Below are 21,171 nucleotides of genomic sequence, written 5' to 3'. Positions count from 1 at the left end.
CTTCATGGGGTCCAGAGTCGATGTTGAGGACTCCCAGGGCAACTCCCTCCCTACTGTATACCACAGTGCCGGTGGGGCAGGACATATCCAGGGATGGTGATGGCAGTGTTTGGGACATTGTCTGTCAGGTATGATTCCGTGAGTATGACTATGTCAGGCTGTTGCTTGATTAGTCTGTGAGACAGCTCTCCCAACTTTGTCACAAGCCCCCAGCTGTTTTTTTTTAAAGAGATACAGCACTGAAACAGGCCCTTTGGCCCACCAAGTCTGTGCTGACCATCAACCACCCATTTATACTAATCCTACACTAATTCCATATTCCTACCACATCCCCACCTGTCCCTATATTTCCCTACCACCTACCTATACTAGGGGCAATTTATAATGGCCAATTTACCTATCAACCTGCAAGTCTTTGGCTGTGGAAAGAAACTGGAGCATTCGGAGGAAACCCACGCAAACACAGGGAGAACTTGCAAACTCCACACAGGCAGTACCCAGAATTGAACCCGGGTCACTGGAGCTGTGAGGCTGCGGTGCTAACCACTGCGCCACTGTGCCGCCCGCACAGTGTTCGTAAGGAAGACTTTGCAGGGTCGACAGGGCTGGGTTTGCCGTTTCCGGTGCCAAGGTCGATGCCGGGTGGGCCGTCTGGTTTCATTCCTTTTTATTGACTTCGTAGCGGTTAGGTACAACTGAGTGGCTTGCTAGGCCATTTCAGAGGGCATGTAAAAGTTAACCACATTGCTATGGGTCTGGCGTCACATGTAGGCCAGACCAGGTAAGGACAGCAGATTTCCTTCCCTAAAGGACATTAGTGAACCAGATGAGTTTTTACAACAATCGACAATGGTTTCATGGCCATTAGAATAGCTTTTTAATTCCAGATTTATTAATTGAATTCAAATTCCACCTTCTGCTGTGGTGGGATTTGAACCCATGTCCCCAGAGCAATACCCTGGGTCTCTGGGTTACTAGTCCAGTGGCAATACCACTACGCCACCGCCTCCCCGTGTCTGGAAGGATTACACTGGGGTTCAGTACTGTACGCATTGGGGATACACACGTGGATTCATTATTGTCTATACGGGCTTACACAGGGGTTCAAAGTTGTGTGTGCAGGGGATACAGTGGGGTTCCTTGTCATGCATACAGGGGTTATGCTGGGCTCAGTGCTGTGTATTCAAGGGTTATGTTGGGGTTCAGTGCTGTGTATACAAGGGTTACGTTGGGTTCAGTGTTGTATATACAAGGGTACACTAGGGTACAGTTCTATGCCGACAGGGGTTACACTGGGGTTCAGTACTGTGTGTACAGGGGTTACATCCGGGTTCAGTGCTATGTACACAGGGGTTAGTGTTCAGTGCTGTGAATGCATGGGATACACTGGGGTTCAGTGGTTTGTATGCAGTGGTGACACTGGGCTTCAGTGCTGAGCGTACAGGGGTTGCATTGGGGTTCAGTTCTATGCTTCCAGGGGTTACACTGGGATCCACTGGTGTGTACAGGGGTTACACTGGGATCCAGTGGTGTGTGTACACAGGGGTTAAATTGAGATTCAGTGCTATGTGTACAGGGGATACATTGGTGTTCAGTGCTGTGTATAGAAGGATTACAACTGGGGTTCAGTACTGTATGCGTTGGGGATACGCACGGGGATTTATTACTTTCTATACAGGGGTTACACTGGGGTTCAGTGCTGTGTGCACAGAGGATACACTGGGGTTCTGTACTGTCAATACAGGGGTTACACTGGGGTTCAGTGCTGTGTATACAGGGGTTAGGGTTCAGCGCTCTGAATACATCGGATACACTGGCGTTTCGTGCTGTGTGTACTGGGGTTATGGTGGGGTTCAGTTTTGTGTATTCAAGGGTTCCATTGGGGTTCTGAGATCTGTGTACAAGAGTTATACTGGTGTCCTGTGTTGTGTATACAAGGGTTATACTGGGGTTCTGTGCCATGCATACAGGCGTTATGCTGGGGTTCAGTGCTGTGTATTTAAGGGTTACAATGGGGTTCAGTGCTGTGTGTACATGCGTTACGCTGCGGATCAGTGCTGTGTGTATTGGGTTCACACACAGGGGTTCATTGCTGTCTTCATGGGGGTTGTCTGTACAGGGGACACACAGGGGTTTGGTTTTGGGTGAGCAAGGGTTACACAGGTGTTTAGAGCTGTGTATGCAGGAGTTATGCTAGGGTTCAGTGCAGTGTATACAATGATTATACTGGGATTCATTACTGTATGTATTGGGGATGCACACGGGGGTTCATTGCTGTATATACAGGGGTTACATTGGGGATCAAAACTGTACAGGGGATACACTGGGGCTCTGTACTGTTTACACTGAGGTTCAGTGCTGTGTGTACAGGGGTTACAGTGGGGTTCAGTGCGGCGGGTACAGGGGTTACACTGGGGTTCTGTGCTGTTCGTACAGGGGTTACACTGGGGTTCAGTGCTGTGCGTACAGGGGTTACACTGGGGTTCAGTGCTGTGCGTACAGGGGTTACACTGGGGTTCGGTGTTGTGCGTACAGGGGTTACACTGGGGTTCAGTGCTGTGCGGACAGGGGTTACACTGGGGTTCAGTGCTGTGCGTACAGGGGTTACACTGGGGTTCAGTGCTGTGCGTACAGGGGTTACACTGGGGTTCAGTGCTGTGCGTACAGGGGTTACACTGGGGTTCAGTGCTGTGCATAGAGGGGTTACACTGGGGTTCAGTGCTGTGTATACAAGGGATACACAGGGATTCAGTGATGTCTATACAGGGGTTACACTGGGGTTCACAGCTGTGTATACAGGGGATCTGCTGAGGTTCAATGCGGTGTGGACAGGGGTTACACTGAGGTTGAGTACTGTATGTATTGGGTTTACACATGGGTGTTCTTTGCCGTCTCTTCAGGGGTTACACTGGTGTTCAGAGCTGTGGGTACAAGGGTTATACCGGTGTTGAGAGCTGTGTTTACAGGGGATACACTGGGGTTCAGTGCTTTGTATACAGGGGATACACTGGTGTTCAGTGCTTTGTATACAAGGGTTATGTTGGGGTTCAGTGTTGTGTGTACAGGGGTTACACTGGGGTACAGTGTTGTGCGTACAGGGATTACACTGGGGTTCAGTGCTGTGCGTACAGGGATTACACTGGGGTTCAGTGCTATGTGTACAGGGGAAACACTGAGATTCAGGGCTGTGTATACAAAGGTTACACTGGGGTTCAGTGCTGTGTATACAAGGGTTATGTTGGAGCTCAGTGTCGTGTGTACAGGAGTTACACTGGGTACAGTGTTGTGTGTACAGGGATTACACTGGTGTTCAGTGCTGTGTGTACAGGGGTTACGCTGGGGTTCAGTGCTGTGTATACAATGATTACACTGAGGTTCAGTACTGTATGTATTGGGGATGCACACGGGGGTTCACTGCTGTCTATACAGGGGTTATACTGGGGTTCAGGGCTGTTTGTACTGCGGATACACTGGGGTTCAGTGCTGTGTGTACGGAGGTTACACTGGGGTTCAGTACTGTGTATGCAGGGGTATGACAGGGGTTCAGTGCTGTCTATACAGGGGTTACACTGGGGTTCAGTGCTGTGTGTACGGAGGTTACACTGGGGTTCAGTACTGTGTATGCAGGGGTATGACTGGGGTTCTGTGCTGTGTACACAGGGGTTACACTGGGGTTCAGTGCTGTGTGTACGGAGGTTACACTGGGGTTCAGTACTGTGTATGCAGGGGTATGACTGGGGTTCTGTGCTGTGTACACAGGGATTCAGTGCTGTCTATACAGGGGTTATACTGGGGTTCAGTGCTGTTTGTACTGCGGATACACTGGGGTTCAGTGCTGTGTGTACGGAGGTGACACTGGGGTTCAGTACTGTGTATGCAGGGGTATGACAGGGGTTCAGTGCTGTCTATACAGGGGTTACACTGGGGTTCAGTGCTGTGTGTACGGAGGTTACACTGGGGTTCAGTACTGTGTATGCAGGGGTATGACTGGGGTTCTGTGCTGTGTACACAGGGATTCAGTGCTGTCTATACAGGGGTTACACTGGGGTTCAGTGCTCTCTGTACAGGGGTTACACTGGGGATCAGTGTTCTCTGTACAGGGGTTACACTGGGGATCAGTATCGCATGTACTGGGGTACAGTGTTGTGTAGAGAGGTTATGCTGGGGTTCAATGCTGCGTGTATGGGGGTTACGCTGGGGTTCAGTGCTGTGTATACAATGGATACACGGGGGTTCAGTGCTCTCTATACAGGGGTTACACTGGAGTTCATTGCTGTGTATACAAGGGATACACAGGGGTTCAGCGCTGTCTATACAGGGGTTACACTGGGGTTCATGACCCGTGTACTGCGGTTATGCTGGTCTTCAGAGCTATCTGTAGAAGGGTTAAACTGGGGTTCAGTGCTGTGTATACAAGGGTTACACTGGGATTTAGTGCTGTGTGTACAGGGGTTGTGCTGAGGTTTTGTGCTGTGTATACAGGGGATACACTGGGGTTCAATACTGTGTATAAAGGGGATAAACTGGGGTTCAGTACTGTGTATACAGGGGATACACTGGGGCTCAACACTCTGTATGCAGGGGATACACCGGGGTTCAGTACTGTTATACAGGGGATACACTGGGGTTCAGTACTGTTATACAGGGGATACACCGGGGTTCAGTACTGTTATACAGGGGATACACTGGGGCTCAGCATTCTGTATGCAGGGGATACACTGGGGTTCAGTACTGTTATACAGGGGATACACTGGGGTTCAGTACTGTTATACAGGGGATACACTGGGGTTCAGCACTCTGTATGCAGGGGATACACTGGGGTTCAGTACTGTTATACAGGTGATACACTGGGGTTCAGTACTGTTATACAGGAGATACACTGGGGCTCAGCACTCTGTATGCAGGGGATACACTGGGGTTCAGTACTGTTATACAGGGGATACACTGGGGCTCAGCACTCTGTATGCAGGGGATACACTGGGGTTCAGTACTGTTATACAGGGGATACACTGGGGCTCAGCACTCTGCATGCAGGGGATACACTGGGGTTCAGTACTGTTATACAGGGGATACACTGGGGCTCAGCACTCTGTATGCAGGGGATACACTGGGGTTCAGTACTGTTACACAGGGGATACACTGGGGTTCAGTACTGTTATACAGGTGATACACTGGGGTTCAGTACTGTTACACAGGGGATACACTGGGGTTCAGTACTGTTATACAGGAAATACACTGGGGCTCAGCACTCTGTATGCAGGGGATACACTGGGGTTCAGTACTATTATACAGGGGATACACTGGGGCTCAGCACTCTGTATGCAGGGGATACACTGGGGTTCAGTACTGTTACACAGGGGATACACCGGGGATACACTGGGGTTCAGTACTGTTACACAGGGGATACACTGGGTCTCAGCACTCTGTATGCAGGGGATACACTGGGGTTCAGTACTGTTACACAGGGGATACACTGGGGTTCAGTACTGTTACACAGGGGATACACCGGGGATACACTGGGGTTCAGTACTGTTACACAGGGGATACACTGGGGCTCAGCACTCTGTATGCAGGGGATACACTGGGGTTCAGTACTGTTACACAGGGGATACACTGGGGTTCAGTACTGTTACACAGGGGATACACCGGGGATACACTGGGGTTCAGTACTGTTACACAGGGGATACACTGGGTCTCAGCACTCTGTATGCAGGGGATACACTGGGGTTCAGTACTGTTACACAGGGGATACACTGGGGTTCAGTACTGTTACACAGGGGATACACTGGGGTTCAGTACTGTTACACAGGGGATACACTGGGGTTCAGTACTGTTACACAGGGGATACACTGGGGTTCAGTACTGTTATACAGGGGATACACTGGGGCTCAGTACTGTTATACAGGGGATACACTGGGGCTCAGCACTCTGTATGCAGGGGATACACTGGGGCTCAGCACTCTGTATGCAGGGGATACACTTGGGTTCAGTACGGTTATACAGGGGATACACTGGGGTTCAGTACTGTTATACAGGGGATACACTGGGGCTCAGCACTCTGGATGCAGGGGATACACTGGGGTTCAGTACTGTTATACAGGGGACACACTGGGATTCAGTACTGTTATACAGGAGATACACTGGGGTTCAGTACTGTTATACAGGGGATACACTGGGGCTCAGCACTCTGTATGCAGGGGATACACTGGGGTTCAGTACTGTTATACAGGGGATACACTGGGGTTCAGTACTGTTATACAGGGGATACACTGGGGTTCAGTACTGTTATACAGGGGATACACTGGGGTTCAGCACTCTGTATGCAGGGGATACACTGGGGTTCAGTACTGTTACACAGGGGATACACTGGGGTTCAGTACTGTTATACAGGTGATACACTGGGGTTCAGTACTGTTATACAGGGGATACACTGGGGCTCAGCACTCTGTATGCAGGGGATACACTGGGGTTCAGTACTGTTATACAGGAAATACACTGGGGCTCAGCACTCTGTATGCAGGGGATACACTGGGGTTCAGTACTGTTATACAGGGGATACACTGGGGTTCAGTACTGTTACACAGGGGATACACTGGGGCTCAGCACTCTGTATGCAGGGGATACACTGGGGTTCAGTACTGTTACACAGGGGATACACTGGGGTTCAGTACTGTTACACAGGGGATACACTGGGTCTCAGCACTCTGTATGCAGGGGATACACTGGGGTTCAGTACTGTTACACAGGGGATACACCGGGGTTCAGTACTGTTATACAGGGGATACACCGGGATTCAGTACTGTTACACAGGGGATACACTGGGGTTCAGTACTGTTACACAGGGGATACACTGGGGTTCAGTACTGTTACACAGGGGATACACTGGGGTTCAGTACTGTTATACAGGGGATACACCGGGGTTCAGTACTGTTATACAGGGGATACACCGGGATTCAGTACTGTTACACAGGGGATACACTGGGGTTCAGTACTGTTACACAGGGGATACACTGGGGTTCAGTACTGTTACACAGGGGATACACTGGGGTTCAGTACTGTTATACAGGGGATACACCGGGATTCAGTACTGTTATACAGGGGATACACTGGGGTTCAGTACTGTTACACAGGGGATACACTGGGGTTCAGTACTGTTACACAGGGGATACACTGGGGTTCAGTACTGTTACACAGGGGATACACTGGGGTTCAGTACTGTTACACAGGGGATACACTGGGGTTCAGTACTGTTACACAGGGGATACACTGGGGTTCAGTACTGTTACACAGGGGATACACTGGGGTTCAGTACTGTTACACAGGGGATACACTGGGGCTCAGTACTGTTACACAGGGGATACACTGGGGCTCAGTACTGTTATACAGGGGATACACTGGGGCTCAGCACTCTGTATGCAGGGGATACACTGGGGTTCAGTACTGTTATACAGGGGATACACTGGGGCTCAGCACTCTGTATGCAGGGGATACACTGGGGTTCAGTACTGTTATACAGGGGATACACTGGGGCTCAGTACTGTTATACAGGGGATACACTGGGGCTCAGCACTGTTATACAGGGGATACACTGGGGCTCAGAACTCTGTATGCCGGGGATACACTGGGGTTCAGTACTGTTATACAGGGGATACACTGGGGCTCAGTACTGTTATACAGGGGATACACTGGGGCTCAGCACTCTGTATGCAGGGGATACACTGGGGCTCAGCACTCTGTATGCAGGGGATACACTGGGGTTCAGTACTATTATACAGGGGATACACTGGGGCTCAGCACTCTGTATGCAGGGGATACACTGGGGTTCAGTACTGTTATACAGGGGATACACTGGGGTTCAGTACTGTTATACAGGGGATACACTGGGGTTCAGTACTGTTATACAGGGGATACACTGGGGCTCAGCACTCTGTATGCAGGGGATACACTGGGGCTCAGCACTCTGTATGCAGGGGATACACTGGGGTTCAGTACTATTATACAGGGGATACACTGGGGCTCAGCACTCTGTATGCAGGGGATACACTGGGGTTCAGTACTGTTATACAGGAGATACACTGGGGTTCAGTACTGTTATACAGGGGATACACTGCGGTTCAGTCCTGTTATACAGGGGATACACTGGGGTTCAGTACTGTTATACAGGGGATACACTGGGGTTCAGTACTGTTATACAGGGGATACACTGGGGTTCAGTACTGTTACACAGGGGATACACTGGGGTTCAGTACTGTTTCACAGGGGATACACTGGGGTTCAGTACTGTTACACAGGGGATACACTGGGGTTCAGTACTGTTACACAGGGGATACACTGGGGTTCAGCACTCTGTATGCAGAAGATACACTGGGGTTCAGTACTGTTATACAGGGGATACACTGGGGCTCAGTACTGTTATACAGGGGATACACTGGGGCTCAGCACTCTGTATGCAGGGGATACACTGGGGCTCAGCACTCTGTATGCAGGGGATACACTGGGGTTCAGTACTGTTACACAGGGGATACACTGGGGTTCAGTACTGTTACACAGGGGATACACTGGGGTTCAGTACTGTTATACAGGGGATACACTGGGGTTCAGTACTGTTATACAGGGGATACACTGGGGTTCAGTACTGTTACACAGGGGATACACTGGGGTTCAGTACTGTTTCACAGGGGATACACTGGGGTTCAGTACTGTTACACAGGGGATACACTGGGGTTCAGTACTGTTACACAGGGGATACACTGGGGTTCAGCACTCTGTATGCAGAAGATACACTGGGGTTCAGTACTGTTATACAGGGGATACACTGGGGCTCAGTACTGTTATACAGGGGATACACTGGGGCTCAGCACTCTGTATACAGGGGATACACTGGGGCTCAGCACTCTGTATGCAGGGGATACACTGGGGCTCAGCACTCTGTATGCAGGGGATACACTGGGGCTCAGCACTCTGTATGCAGGGGATACACTGGGGTTCAGTACTGTTACACAGGGGATACACTGGGGTTCAGTACTGTTATACAGGGGATACACTGGGGTTCAGTACTGTTATACAGGGGATACACTGGGGTTCAGTACTGTTATACAGATGATACACCGGGGTTCAGTACTGTTTCACAGGGGATACACTGGGGTTCAGTACTGTTACACAGGGGATACACTGGGGTTCAGTACTGTTACACAGGGGATACACTGGGGCTCAGCACTCTGTATGCAGGGGATACACTGGGGTTCAGTACTTTTATACAGGGGATACACCGGGGTTCAGTACTGTGACACAGGGGATACACTGGGGTTCAGTACTGTTACACAGGGGATACACTGGGGTTCAGTACTGTTACACAGGGGATACACCGGGGTTCAGTACTGTTACACAGGGGATACACCGGGGTTCAGTACTGTTACACTGGGGCTCAGCACTCTGTATGCAGAAGATACACTGGGGTTCAGTACTGTTACACAGGGGATACACTGGGGTTCAGTACTGTTACACAGGGGATACACTGGGGTTCAGTACTGTTATACAGGGGATACACTGGGGCTCAGTACTGTTTTACAGGGGATACACTGGGGTTCAGTACTGTTACACAGGGGATACACCGGGGTTCAGTACTGTTACACTGGGGCTCAGCACTCTGTATGCAGGGGATACACTGGGGTTCAGTACTGTTATACAGGGGATACACTGGGGCTCAGCACTCAGTATGCAGGGGATACACTGGGGTTCAGTACTGTTACACAGGGGATACACTGGGGTTCAGTACTGTTACACAGGGGATACACTGGGGTTCAGTACTGTTACACAGGGGATACACCGGGGTTCAGTACTGTTACACTGGGGCTCAGCACTCTGTATGCAGGGGATAGACCAGGGTTCAGTACTGTGTCAGCATTAACAACCGGTGGGAAAAGGCTACTGGAAGTGAGGTGTGATTGCAATATCTTTTGATCTCCTGTTATAGGGGCACCCTGGGATGCCTGTGATGATGTTGGGGCTCATTGCCAATGTTTACATCGTACAACAATATCATGGCTAACATGCGTTGATACGCACAAATGTGCACACGCAAGCAGACCAGTCACAGACAGGCACCGATCACAAACACTGCCGATCCCCACTATCACCTCATACTGACAGGAACAGTAGAAGGCCAATCAGCCTTTTGAGCCTGCTCTGTCATTCATCATGATCACAGTGGATCTTCATCTTAATGCCATCCACCTGCTGTGGTTTCTTACACCTTAATAACTTAGGATAGCAAAAATCTATCGATCACAGATTTAAAAGATTAATTGTGCTAGCATCTACTGCTTTTTCTGGGAGAGAGTTCCACACTTCGATCACAAGTTGTGTGAAGAAGTCTTTCCCAACTTCTCTCCTGAATGACCTGTCTCTGTCCCCTTGTCCTCGACTTTCTCACCGCAACAGTTTCTTTCTATCTACCCAATCAATCCCTTTCAAAATCTCTCAGACCTCAATCAAATCACCTCATAACCTTACATTTTTCATGGAATATAAGCCTCGTTTATGTAATCTCTCCTCAATCTAATTCTTGGCACTCTCATAATATCCTGTGTTTCACTCCTTCCAAGGCTAACATACCCTTTCGAAGATGTGGTGCCCAGAACGGTGCACACTACTCCAGATGGGGGCTAAACAGAACTTTGTATAACTGGAGCAAAACATCCTCCCCCTCACATTCTAGTGCTCTGGTTGTCAAGGTTAGCATTTCATTAGTCTTTTTGATTATGCTTTTCTACCAGCCTTTTACGTTTTCAGGTAAATGCTTCACGCTCAAATACCGCAGGGCTTGATACAGCATTCACACACACACTCAATATGCATCTACACACATGTTCGAAAACACGTCTACATGCACGCACACAAATGCATACGTACAACCATGCATATACACCCGCACTTTGTCCTACTCGGCCTCAGCCAGTGGTGGTGGACTTGGTTGTGGGCTTCTAGGCTGGGCTGGAAGGAAGAACAATCTATTCCCCTTCTCCATGCAGACTGGGCTGAGCTCACTTACAGCCCAAAATCCCAGGAATGTTAGACAGAGAATTGGGAGAGGTGGGGAAAGGTTCACCTAAATTGAGCGAGCACTCGCTCCCCTCATTGGGAAAATACAGCACTGCCCTTCCAATATTACAATTTCCTCAGTCACTGGGTCAATACTGGGGAAATGCAGCACTGCCCTTCCAATATTACAATACCCTCAGTCACTGGGTCAACTCTGGGGAAATGCAGCACTGCCCTTCCAATATTACAATACCCTCAGTCACTGGGACAATACTGGGGAAATGCAGCACTGCCCTTCCAATATTACAATACCCTCAGTCACTGGGTCAATACTGGGGAAATGCAGCACTGCCCTTCCAATATTACAATACCCTCAGTCACTGGGTCAATACTGGGGAAATGCAGCACTGCCCTTCCAATATTACAATACCCTCAGTCACTGGGTCAATACTGGGGAAATGCAGCACTGCCCTTCCAATATTACAATACCCTCAGTCACTGGGTCAATATTGGGGAAATGCAGCACTGCCCTTCCAATATTACAATACCCTCAGTCACTGGGTCAATACTGGGGAAATGCAGCACTGCCCTTCCAATATTACAATACCCTCAGTCACTGGGTCAATACTGGGGAAATGCAGCACTGCCCTTCCAATATTACAATACCCTCAGTCACTGGGTCAATACTAGGGAAATGCAGCACTGCCCTTCCAATATTACAATACCCTCAGTCACTGGGTCAATACAGCACTGCCCTTCCAATATTACAATACCCTCAGTCACTGGGTCAATACTGGGGAAATACAGCACTGCCCTTCCAATATTACAATACCCTCTGTCACTGGGTCAATACTGGGGAAATGCAGCACTGCCCTTCCAATATTACAATACCCTCTGTCACTGGGTCAATACTGGGGAAATGCAGCACTGCCCTTCCAATATTACAATACCCTCAGTCACTGGGACAATGCTGGGGAAATGCAGCACTGCCCTTCCAATATTACAATACCCTCAGTCACTGGGACAATGCTGGGGAAATGCAGCACTGCCCTTCCAATATTACAATACCCTCAGTCACTGGGACAATGCTGGGGAGATACAGCACTGCCCTTCCAATATTACAATACCCTCAGTCACTGGGTCAATACTGGGGAAATGCAGCACTGCCCTTCCAATATTACAATACCCTCAGTCACTGGGACAATGCTGGGGAAATGCAGCACTGCCCTTCCAATATTACAATACCCTCAGTCACTGGGACAATGCTGGGGAGATACAGCACTGCCCTTCCAATATTACAATACCCTCAGTCACTGGGTCAATACTGGGGAAATGCAGCACTGCCCTTCCAATATTACAATACCCTCAGTCACTGGGTCAATACTGGGGAAATGCAGCACTGCCCTTCCAATATTACAATACCCTCAGTCACTGGGTCAATACTGGGGAAATGCAGCACTGCCCTTCCAATATTACAATACCCTCAGTCACTGGGACAATGCTGGGGAAATGCAGCACTGCCCTTCCAATATTACAATACCCTCAGTCACTGGGACAATGCTGGGGAAATACAGCACTGTCCTTCCAATATTACAATACCCTCAGGCACTGGGTCAATACTGGGGAAATGCAGCACTGCCCTTCCAATATTACAATACCCTCAGTCACTGGGTCAATACTGGGAAAATGCAGCACTGCCCTTCCAATATTACAATACCCTCAGTCACTGGGACAATGCTAGGGAAATACAGCACTGTCCTTCCAATATTACAATACCCTCAGTCACTGGGACAATGCTGGGGAAATACAGCACTGTCCTTCCAATATTACAATACCCTCAGTCACTGGGACAATGCTGGGGAAATGCAGCACTGCCCTTCCAATATTACAATACCCTCAGTCACTGGGACAATGCTGGGGAAATACAGCACTGCCCTTCCAATATTACAATACCCTCAGTCACTGGGACAATACTGGGGAAATGCAGCACTGCCCTTCCAATATTACAATACCCTCAGTCACTGGGACAATGCTGGGGAAATGCAGCACTGTCCTTCCAATATTACAATACCCTCAGTCACTGGGACAATGCTGGGGAAATGCAGCACTGCCCTTCCAATATTACAATACCCTCAGTCACTGGGACAATGCTGGGGAAATACAGCACTGTCCTTCCAATATTACAATACCCTCAGTCACTGGGACAATGCTGGGGAAATGCAGCACTGCCCTTCCAATATTACAATACCCTCAGTCACTGGGACAATGCTGGGGAAATACAGCACTGTCCTTCCAATATTACAATACCCTCAGTCACTGGGACAATGCTGGGGAAATACAGCACTGTCCTTCCAATATTACAATACCCTCAGTCACTGGGACAATGCTGGGGAAATGCAGCACTGTCCTTCCAATATTACAATACCCTCAGTCACTGGGACAATGCTGGGGAGATACAGCACTGTCCTTCCAATATTACAATACCCTCAGTCACTGGGACAATACTGGGGAAATATAGCACTATCCTTCCAATGTTACAATACCCTCAGTCACTGGGACAATGCTGGGGAAATGCAGCACTGCCCTTCCAATATTACAATACCCTCAGTCACTGGGACAATACTGGGGAGATACAGCACTGTCCTTCCAATATTACAATACCCTCAGTCACTGGGACAATAGTGGTCAACTGTAGACCCCAGACTTGGTATAACCATCTAGCATCCCAAAGTTTCTGTCCTCAGTCCCGGCTCCTTCTCATGGAATCTTTGGCCTGTTTGAAACATCAAACTGATAAAGGGGATTTAATCCATGGCAATTGTCAGCCAAAGGGACCACTCACTCACCCCATGCAGATCTCACTGAGAAGTGTATAAATAGCTGAAATGGACTGTGCCTTGGAATCTCCACAGTGCACAATTCAAAGCCCACCCACTTCCTGCCTTGGACTGCTTTGATCCTCTCCTGGCCTGCTCCCGTCTCTCTGAGGGAGTGTCTCTGTTGCTGTGACGTTTGAGCAAGCTCGTGCCTGGCATGGAGCCAATATTAAATATTTAATTACCAAATTCTTCCAGGACAAAGACTCCTTTGACTGTATTGCACTTTTTAATGTGACTCAGTTCAATGAAAACCTGTAAACAAACAAAAAGAAAAGTTTATCAGCCAAGATGGAAAACTAAAACCCAGGAAAAAAGTCTTCTTTTATAAAACAAAATGTTGAATGTCATAGCAGAACTAGCAAACAGCATGTAATAAATATATAAATCCCACAATCTGCCACAAAGCAAAACTAAAAAAATGAGAAATTATTGCTAAGAAGCAAAGACAGCAGTAGACTGGTACCTTCCACTCCTTGCAGGAGGAGAAAGCATGGAAGAGAAATGGTCGGAATTAATATCGGGTCACGTCAAGGAGACACACATCCCTCACACACCACACTCTCTCCCCTGTCCTCATTCGTTTACTGCCGGCATGGTGACTATCAGCTCACAGCTAGGGGTGACTGGCCACATAGTCACACTGCTTCCGTTCACATTTGGATATAGCGCTGCTAACAGCTCAATCTGTGGCCACATACCGAATGAAAAGACATTCTCCATTCTGCAAGTATGCACAAGCCTTCCTAAACTCCACACTTAATCTAAAAGCACAGATGGAGACCTCAAAAGATACTACATCACACAATGGCCCCTATTTCACGGTAGGCTGAACAAGGCACTGTTCCAGCACAGACACAGGCCATTCAGCCCATTAGCCTGTGCTGTCGTCCATCGTTACGAGAGATCTAACCTAATCATAGGAACAGGAATAGGATATTTCGCCTGTTCTGCCATTCAATGAGATCATGGCTGATCTACACCAATACTCCATATGCCCGCCTTTGCAGAAGTCTATCAATTTCAGAAGACAGCTCCAAACTTCTACGAGCTCCTGTGTGTAGAAATGTTTCCTAATTTCACTCCTGATCGGTCTGGCTCTAACATTTAGACGATATTCCCAGTCCTAGACTCCCCAACCAGTGGAAACAGTTGCCGACTCCCACAATTACTCACTCCTGTATCCTTTAATACTCACCTAATATATTCTGACTCTCCTGCACTCCCCATATCCTTTAATATCCCACCCAGTCTAATCCCATTCCCCATATCCTTTAATACCCCACCCAGTCTAATCCCATTCCCCATATCCTTTAATACCCCACCCAGTCTAATCCCATTCCCCATATCCTGTAATACCCCAACCCAGTCTAATCCCATTCCCCATATCCTTTAATACCCCACCCAGTCTAATCCCATTCCCCATATCCTGTCATATCCCACCCAGTCTAATCCCATTCCCCATATCCTTTAATATCCCACCCAGTCCAATCCCATATTCCCCATATCCTTTAATACCCCACCCAGTCTAATCCCATTCCCCATATCCTTTAATATCCCACCCAGTCTAATCCCATTCCCCATATCCTTTAATATCCCACCCAGTCTAATCCCATTCCCCATATCCTTTAATACCCCACCCAGTCTAATCCCATTCCCCATATCCTTTAATACCCCACCCAGTCTAATCCCATTCCCCATATACTTTAATACCCCACCCAGTCTAATCCCATTCCCCATATCCTTTAATACCCCACCCAGTCTAATCCCATTCCCCATATCTTTTAATACCCACACAGTCTAATCCCATTCTCCATATACTTTAATACCCCACCCAGTCTAATCCCATTCCCCATATCTTTTAATACCCCACCCAGTCTAATCCCATTCCCCAAATCTTTTAATACCCAACCCAGTCTAATCCCATTCCCCATATCTTTTAATACCCCACCCAGTCTAATCCCATTCCCCATATCTTTTAATACCCACACAGTCTAATCCCATTCCCCATATCCTTTAATACCCCACCCAGTCTAATCCCATTCCCCATATCTTTTAATACCCCACCCAGTCTAATCCCATTCCCCATATCTTTTAATATCCCACCCAGTCTAATCCCATTCCCCAAATCCTTTAATACCCACACAGTCTAATCCCATTCCCCATATCCTTTAATACCCACACAGTCTAATCCCATTCCCCAAATCCTTTAATACCCCACCCAGTCTAATCCCATTCCCCATATCTTTTAATATCCCACCCAGTCTAATCCCATTCCCCATATCCTTTAATACCCCACCCAGTCTAATCCCATTTCCCATATCTTTTAATATCCCACCCAGTCTAATCCCATTCCCCATATCCTTTAATACCCACACAGTCTAATCCCATTCCCCATATCCTTTAATACCCACACAGTCTAATCCCATTCCCCATATCCTTTAATATCCCACCCAGTCTAATCCCATTCCCCATATCCTTTAATACCCACCCAGTCTAATCCCATTCTCCATATCCTTTAATACCCACAAAGTCTAATCCCATTCCCCATATCCTTTAATACCCACACAGTCTAATCCCATTCCCCATATCCTTTAATATCCCACCCAGTCTAATCCCATTCCCCATATCCTTTAATACCCACACAGTCTAATCCCATTCCCCATATCCTTTAATACCCACAAAGTCTAATCCCATTCCCCATATCCTTTAATACCCACAAAGTCTAATCCCATTCCCCATATCCTTTAATACCCACACAGTCTAATCCCATTCCCCATATCCTTTAATACCCACAAAGTCTAATCCCATTCCCCATATCCTTTAATACCCACACAGTCTAATCCCATTCCCCATATCCTTTAATACCCACACAGTCTAATCCCATTCCCCATATCCTTTAATACCCACAAAGTCTAATCCCATTCCCCATATCCTTTAATACCCACACAGTCTAATCCCATTCCCCATATCCTTTAATACCCACACAGTCTAATCCCATTCCCCATATCCTTTAATACCCACACAGTCCAATCCCATTCCCCATATCCTTTAATACCCCACACAGTCTAATCCCATTCCCCATATCCTTTAATACCCACACAGTCTAATCCCATTCCCCATATCCTTTAATACCCACACAGTCTAATCCCATTCCCCATATCCTTTAATACCCACACAGTCTAATCCCATTCCCCATATCCTTTAATACCCACACAGTCTAATCCCATTCCCCATATCCTTTAATACCCACAAAGTCTAATCCCATTCCCCATATCCTTTAATACCCACAAAGTCTAATCCCATTCCCCATATCCTTTAATACCCACACAGTCTAATCCCATTCCCCATATCCTTTAATACCCACAAAGTCTAATCCCATTCCCCATATCCTTTAATACCCACAAAGTCTAATCCCATTCCCCATATCCTTTAATACCCACAAAGTCTAATCCCATTCCCCATATCCTTTAATACCCACACAGTCTAATCCCATTCCCCATATCCTTTAATACCCACAAAGTCTAATCCCATTCCCCATATCCTTTAATACCCACAAAGTCTACTCCCATTCCCCATATCCTTTAATACCCACACAGTCTAATCCCATTCCCCATATCCTTTAATACCCACAAAGTCTAATCCCATTCCCCATATCCTTTAATACCCACACAGTCTAATCCCATTCCCCATATCCTTTAATACCCACAAAGTCTAATCCCATTCCCCATATCCTTTAATACCCACAAAGTCTAATCCCATTCCCCATATCCTTTAATACCCACAAAGTCTAATCCCATTCCCCATATCCTTTAATACCCACACAGTCTAATCCCATTCCCCATATCCTTTAATACCCACAAAGTCTAATCCCATTCCCCATATCCTTTAATACCCACAAAGTCTACTCCCATTCCCCATATCCTTTAATACCCACACAGTCTAATCCCATTCCCCATATCCTTTAATACCCACAAAGTCTAATCCCATTCCCCATATCCTTTAATACCCACACAGTCTAATCCCATTCCCCATATCCTTTAATACCCACAAAGTCTAATCCCATTCCCCATATCCTTTAATACCCACACAGTCTAATCCCATTCCCCATATCCTTTAATACCCACAAAGTCTAATCCCATTCCCCATATCCTTTAATACCCACACAGTCTAATCCCATTCCCCATATCCTTTAATACCCACACAGTCTAATCCCATTCCCCATATCCTTTAATACCCACAAAGTCTAATCCCATTCCCCATATCCTTTAATACCCACACAGTCTAATCCCATTCCCCATATCCTTTAATACCCACACAGTCCAATCCCATTCCCCATATCCTTTAATACCCCACACAGTCTAATCCCATTCCCCATATCCTTTAATACCCACACAGTCTAATCCCATTCCCCATATCCTTTAATACCCACACAGTCTAATCCCATTCCCCATATCCTTTAATACCCACACAGTCTAATCCCATTCCCCATATCCTTTAATACCCACACAGTCTAATCCCATTCCCCATATCCTTTAATACCCACAAAGTCTAATCCCATTCCCCATATCCTTTAATACCCACAAAGTCTAATCCCATTCCCCATATCCTTTAATACCCACACAGTCTAATCCCATTCCCCATATCCTTTAATACCCACAAAGTCTAATCCCATTCCCCATATCCTTTAATACCCACAAAGTCTAATCCCATTCCCCATATCCTTTAATACCCACAAAGTCTAATCCCATTCCCCATATCCTTTAATACCCACACTGTCTAATCCCATTCCCCATATCCTTTAATACCCACAAAGTCTAATCCCATTCCCCATATCCTTTAATACCCACAAAGTCTACTCCCATTCCCCATATCCTTTAATACCCACACAGTCTAATCCCATTCCCCATATCCTTTAATACCCACAAAGTCTAATCCCATTCCCCATATCCTTTAATACCCACACAGTCTAATCCCATTCCCCATATCCTTTAATACCCACAAAGTCTAATCCCATTCCCCATATCCTTTAATACCCACACAGTCTAATCCCATTCCCCATATCCTTTAATACCCACAAAGTCTAATCCCATTCCCCATATCCTTTAATACCCACAAAGTCTAATCCCATTCCCCATATCCTTTAATACCCACAAAGTCTAATCCCATTCCCCATATCCTTTAATACCCACAAAGTCTAATCCCATTCCCCATATCCTTTAATACCCACACAGTCTAATCCCATTCCCCATATCCTTTAATACCCACAAAGTCTAATCCCATTCCCCATATCCTTTAATACCCACACAGTCTAATCCCATTCCCCATATCCTTTAATACCCACAAAGTCTAATCCCATTCCCCATATCCTTTAATACCCACACAGTCTAATCCCATTCCCCATATCCTTTAATACCCACAAAGTCTAATCCCATTCCCCATATCCTTTAATACCCACAAAGTCTAATCCCATTCCCCATATCCTTTAATACCCACAAAGTCTAATCCCATTCCCCATATCCTTTAATATCCACAAAGTCTAATCCCATTCCCCATATCCTTTAATACCCACACAGTCTAATCCCATTCCCCATATCCTTTAATACCCACACAGTCTAATCCCATTCCCCATATCCTTTAATACCCACACAGTCTAATCCCATTCCCCATATCCTTTAATACCCACAAAGTCTAATCCCATTCTCCATATCCTTTAATACCCACACAGTCTAATCCCATTCCCCATATCCTTTAATACCCACAAAGTCTAATCCCATTCCCCATATCCTTTAATACCCACACAGTCTAATCCCATTCCCCATATCCTTTAATACCCACAAAGTCTAATCCCATTCTCCATATCCTTTAATACCCACACAGTCTAATCCCATTCCCCATATCCTTTAATACCCACAAAGTCTAATCCCATTCTCCATATCCTTTAATACCCACACAGTCTAATCCCATTCCCCATATCCTTTAATACCCACAAAGTCTAATCCCATTCCCCATATCCTTTAATACCCACACAGTCTAATCCCATTCCCCATATCCTTTAATACCCCACCCAGTCTAATCCCATTCCCCATATCCTTTAATACCCACACAGTCTAATCCCATTCTCCATATCCTTTAATACCCACACAGTCTAATCCCATTCTCCATATCCTTTAATACCCATACAGTCTAATCCCATTCTCCATATCCTTTAATACCCACCCAGTCTAATCCCATTCCCCATATCCTTTAATATCCCACCCAGTCTAATCCCATTCCCCATATCCTTTAATACCCACACAGTCTAATCCCATTCCCCATATCCTTTAATATCCCACCCAGTCTAATCCCATTCCCCATATCCTTTAATACCCACAAAGTCTAATCCCATTCCCCATATCCTTTAATATCCCACCCAGTCTAATCCCATTCCCCATATCCTTTAATATCCCACCCAGTCTAATCCCATTCCCCATATCCTTTAATACCCACACAGTCTAATCCCATTCCCCATATCCTTTAATACCCCACCAAGTCTAATCCCATTCCCCATATCCTTTAATACCCCACCCAGTCTAATCCCATTCCCCATATCCTTTAATATCCACCCAGTCTAGTCCCATTCCCCATATCCTTTAATACCCACACAGTCTAATCCCATTCCCCATATCCTTTAATACCCACCCAGTCTAATCCCATTCCCCATATCCTTTAATACCCCACCCAGTCTAATCCCATTCCCCATATCCTTTAATATCCACCCAGTCTAATCCCATTCCCCATATCCTTTAATACCCGCACAGTCTAATCCCATTCCCCATATCCTTTAATACCCACCCAGTCTAATCCCATTCCCCATATCCTTTAATACCCACACAGTCTAATCCCATTCCCCATATCCTTTAATACCCACACAGTCTAATCCCATTCCCCATATCCTTTAATACCCACACAGTCTAATCCCATTCCCCATATCCTTTAATACCCACAAAGTCTAATCCCATTCCCCATATCCTTTAATACCCACAAAGTCTAATCCCATTCCTCATATCCTTTAATACCCACACAGTCTAATCCCATTCCCCATATCCTTTAATACCCACACAGTCTAATCCCGTTCTCCATATCCTTTAATACCCACAAAGTCTAATCCCATTCCCCATATCCTTTAATACCCACAAAGTCTAATCCCATTCTCCATATCCTTTAATACCCACAAAGTCTAATCCCATTCCCCATATCCTTTAATACCCACTAA

At 46.8% G+C, this 21,171-nt stretch overlaps 1 protein-coding gene across 1 annotated transcript in view; it reads right to left on the bottom strand.

Moving 5' to 3' along the window:
- Positions 1–21,171, bottom strand: part of madd (MAP-kinase activating death domain) — a 426,952-nt gene that overhangs the window by 26,298 nt on the left and 379,483 nt on the right. Inside the window, exon 31 of the mRNA XM_068046784.1 lies at positions 14,102–14,171. Coding sequence (XP_067902885.1) covers positions 14,102–14,171 — 70 coding nt within the window. The remainder of the gene's footprint in view (positions 1–14,101; positions 14,172–21,171) is intronic.

Source organism: Heterodontus francisci, chromosome 14, assembly GCF_036365525.1.
Source record: "Heterodontus francisci isolate sHetFra1 chromosome 14, sHetFra1.hap1, whole genome shotgun sequence".
NCBI lineage: Eukaryota > Metazoa > Chordata > Chondrichthyes > Heterodontiformes > Heterodontidae > Heterodontus > Heterodontus francisci.
This window is presented reverse-complemented; position numbering and strand designations above follow the sequence as displayed.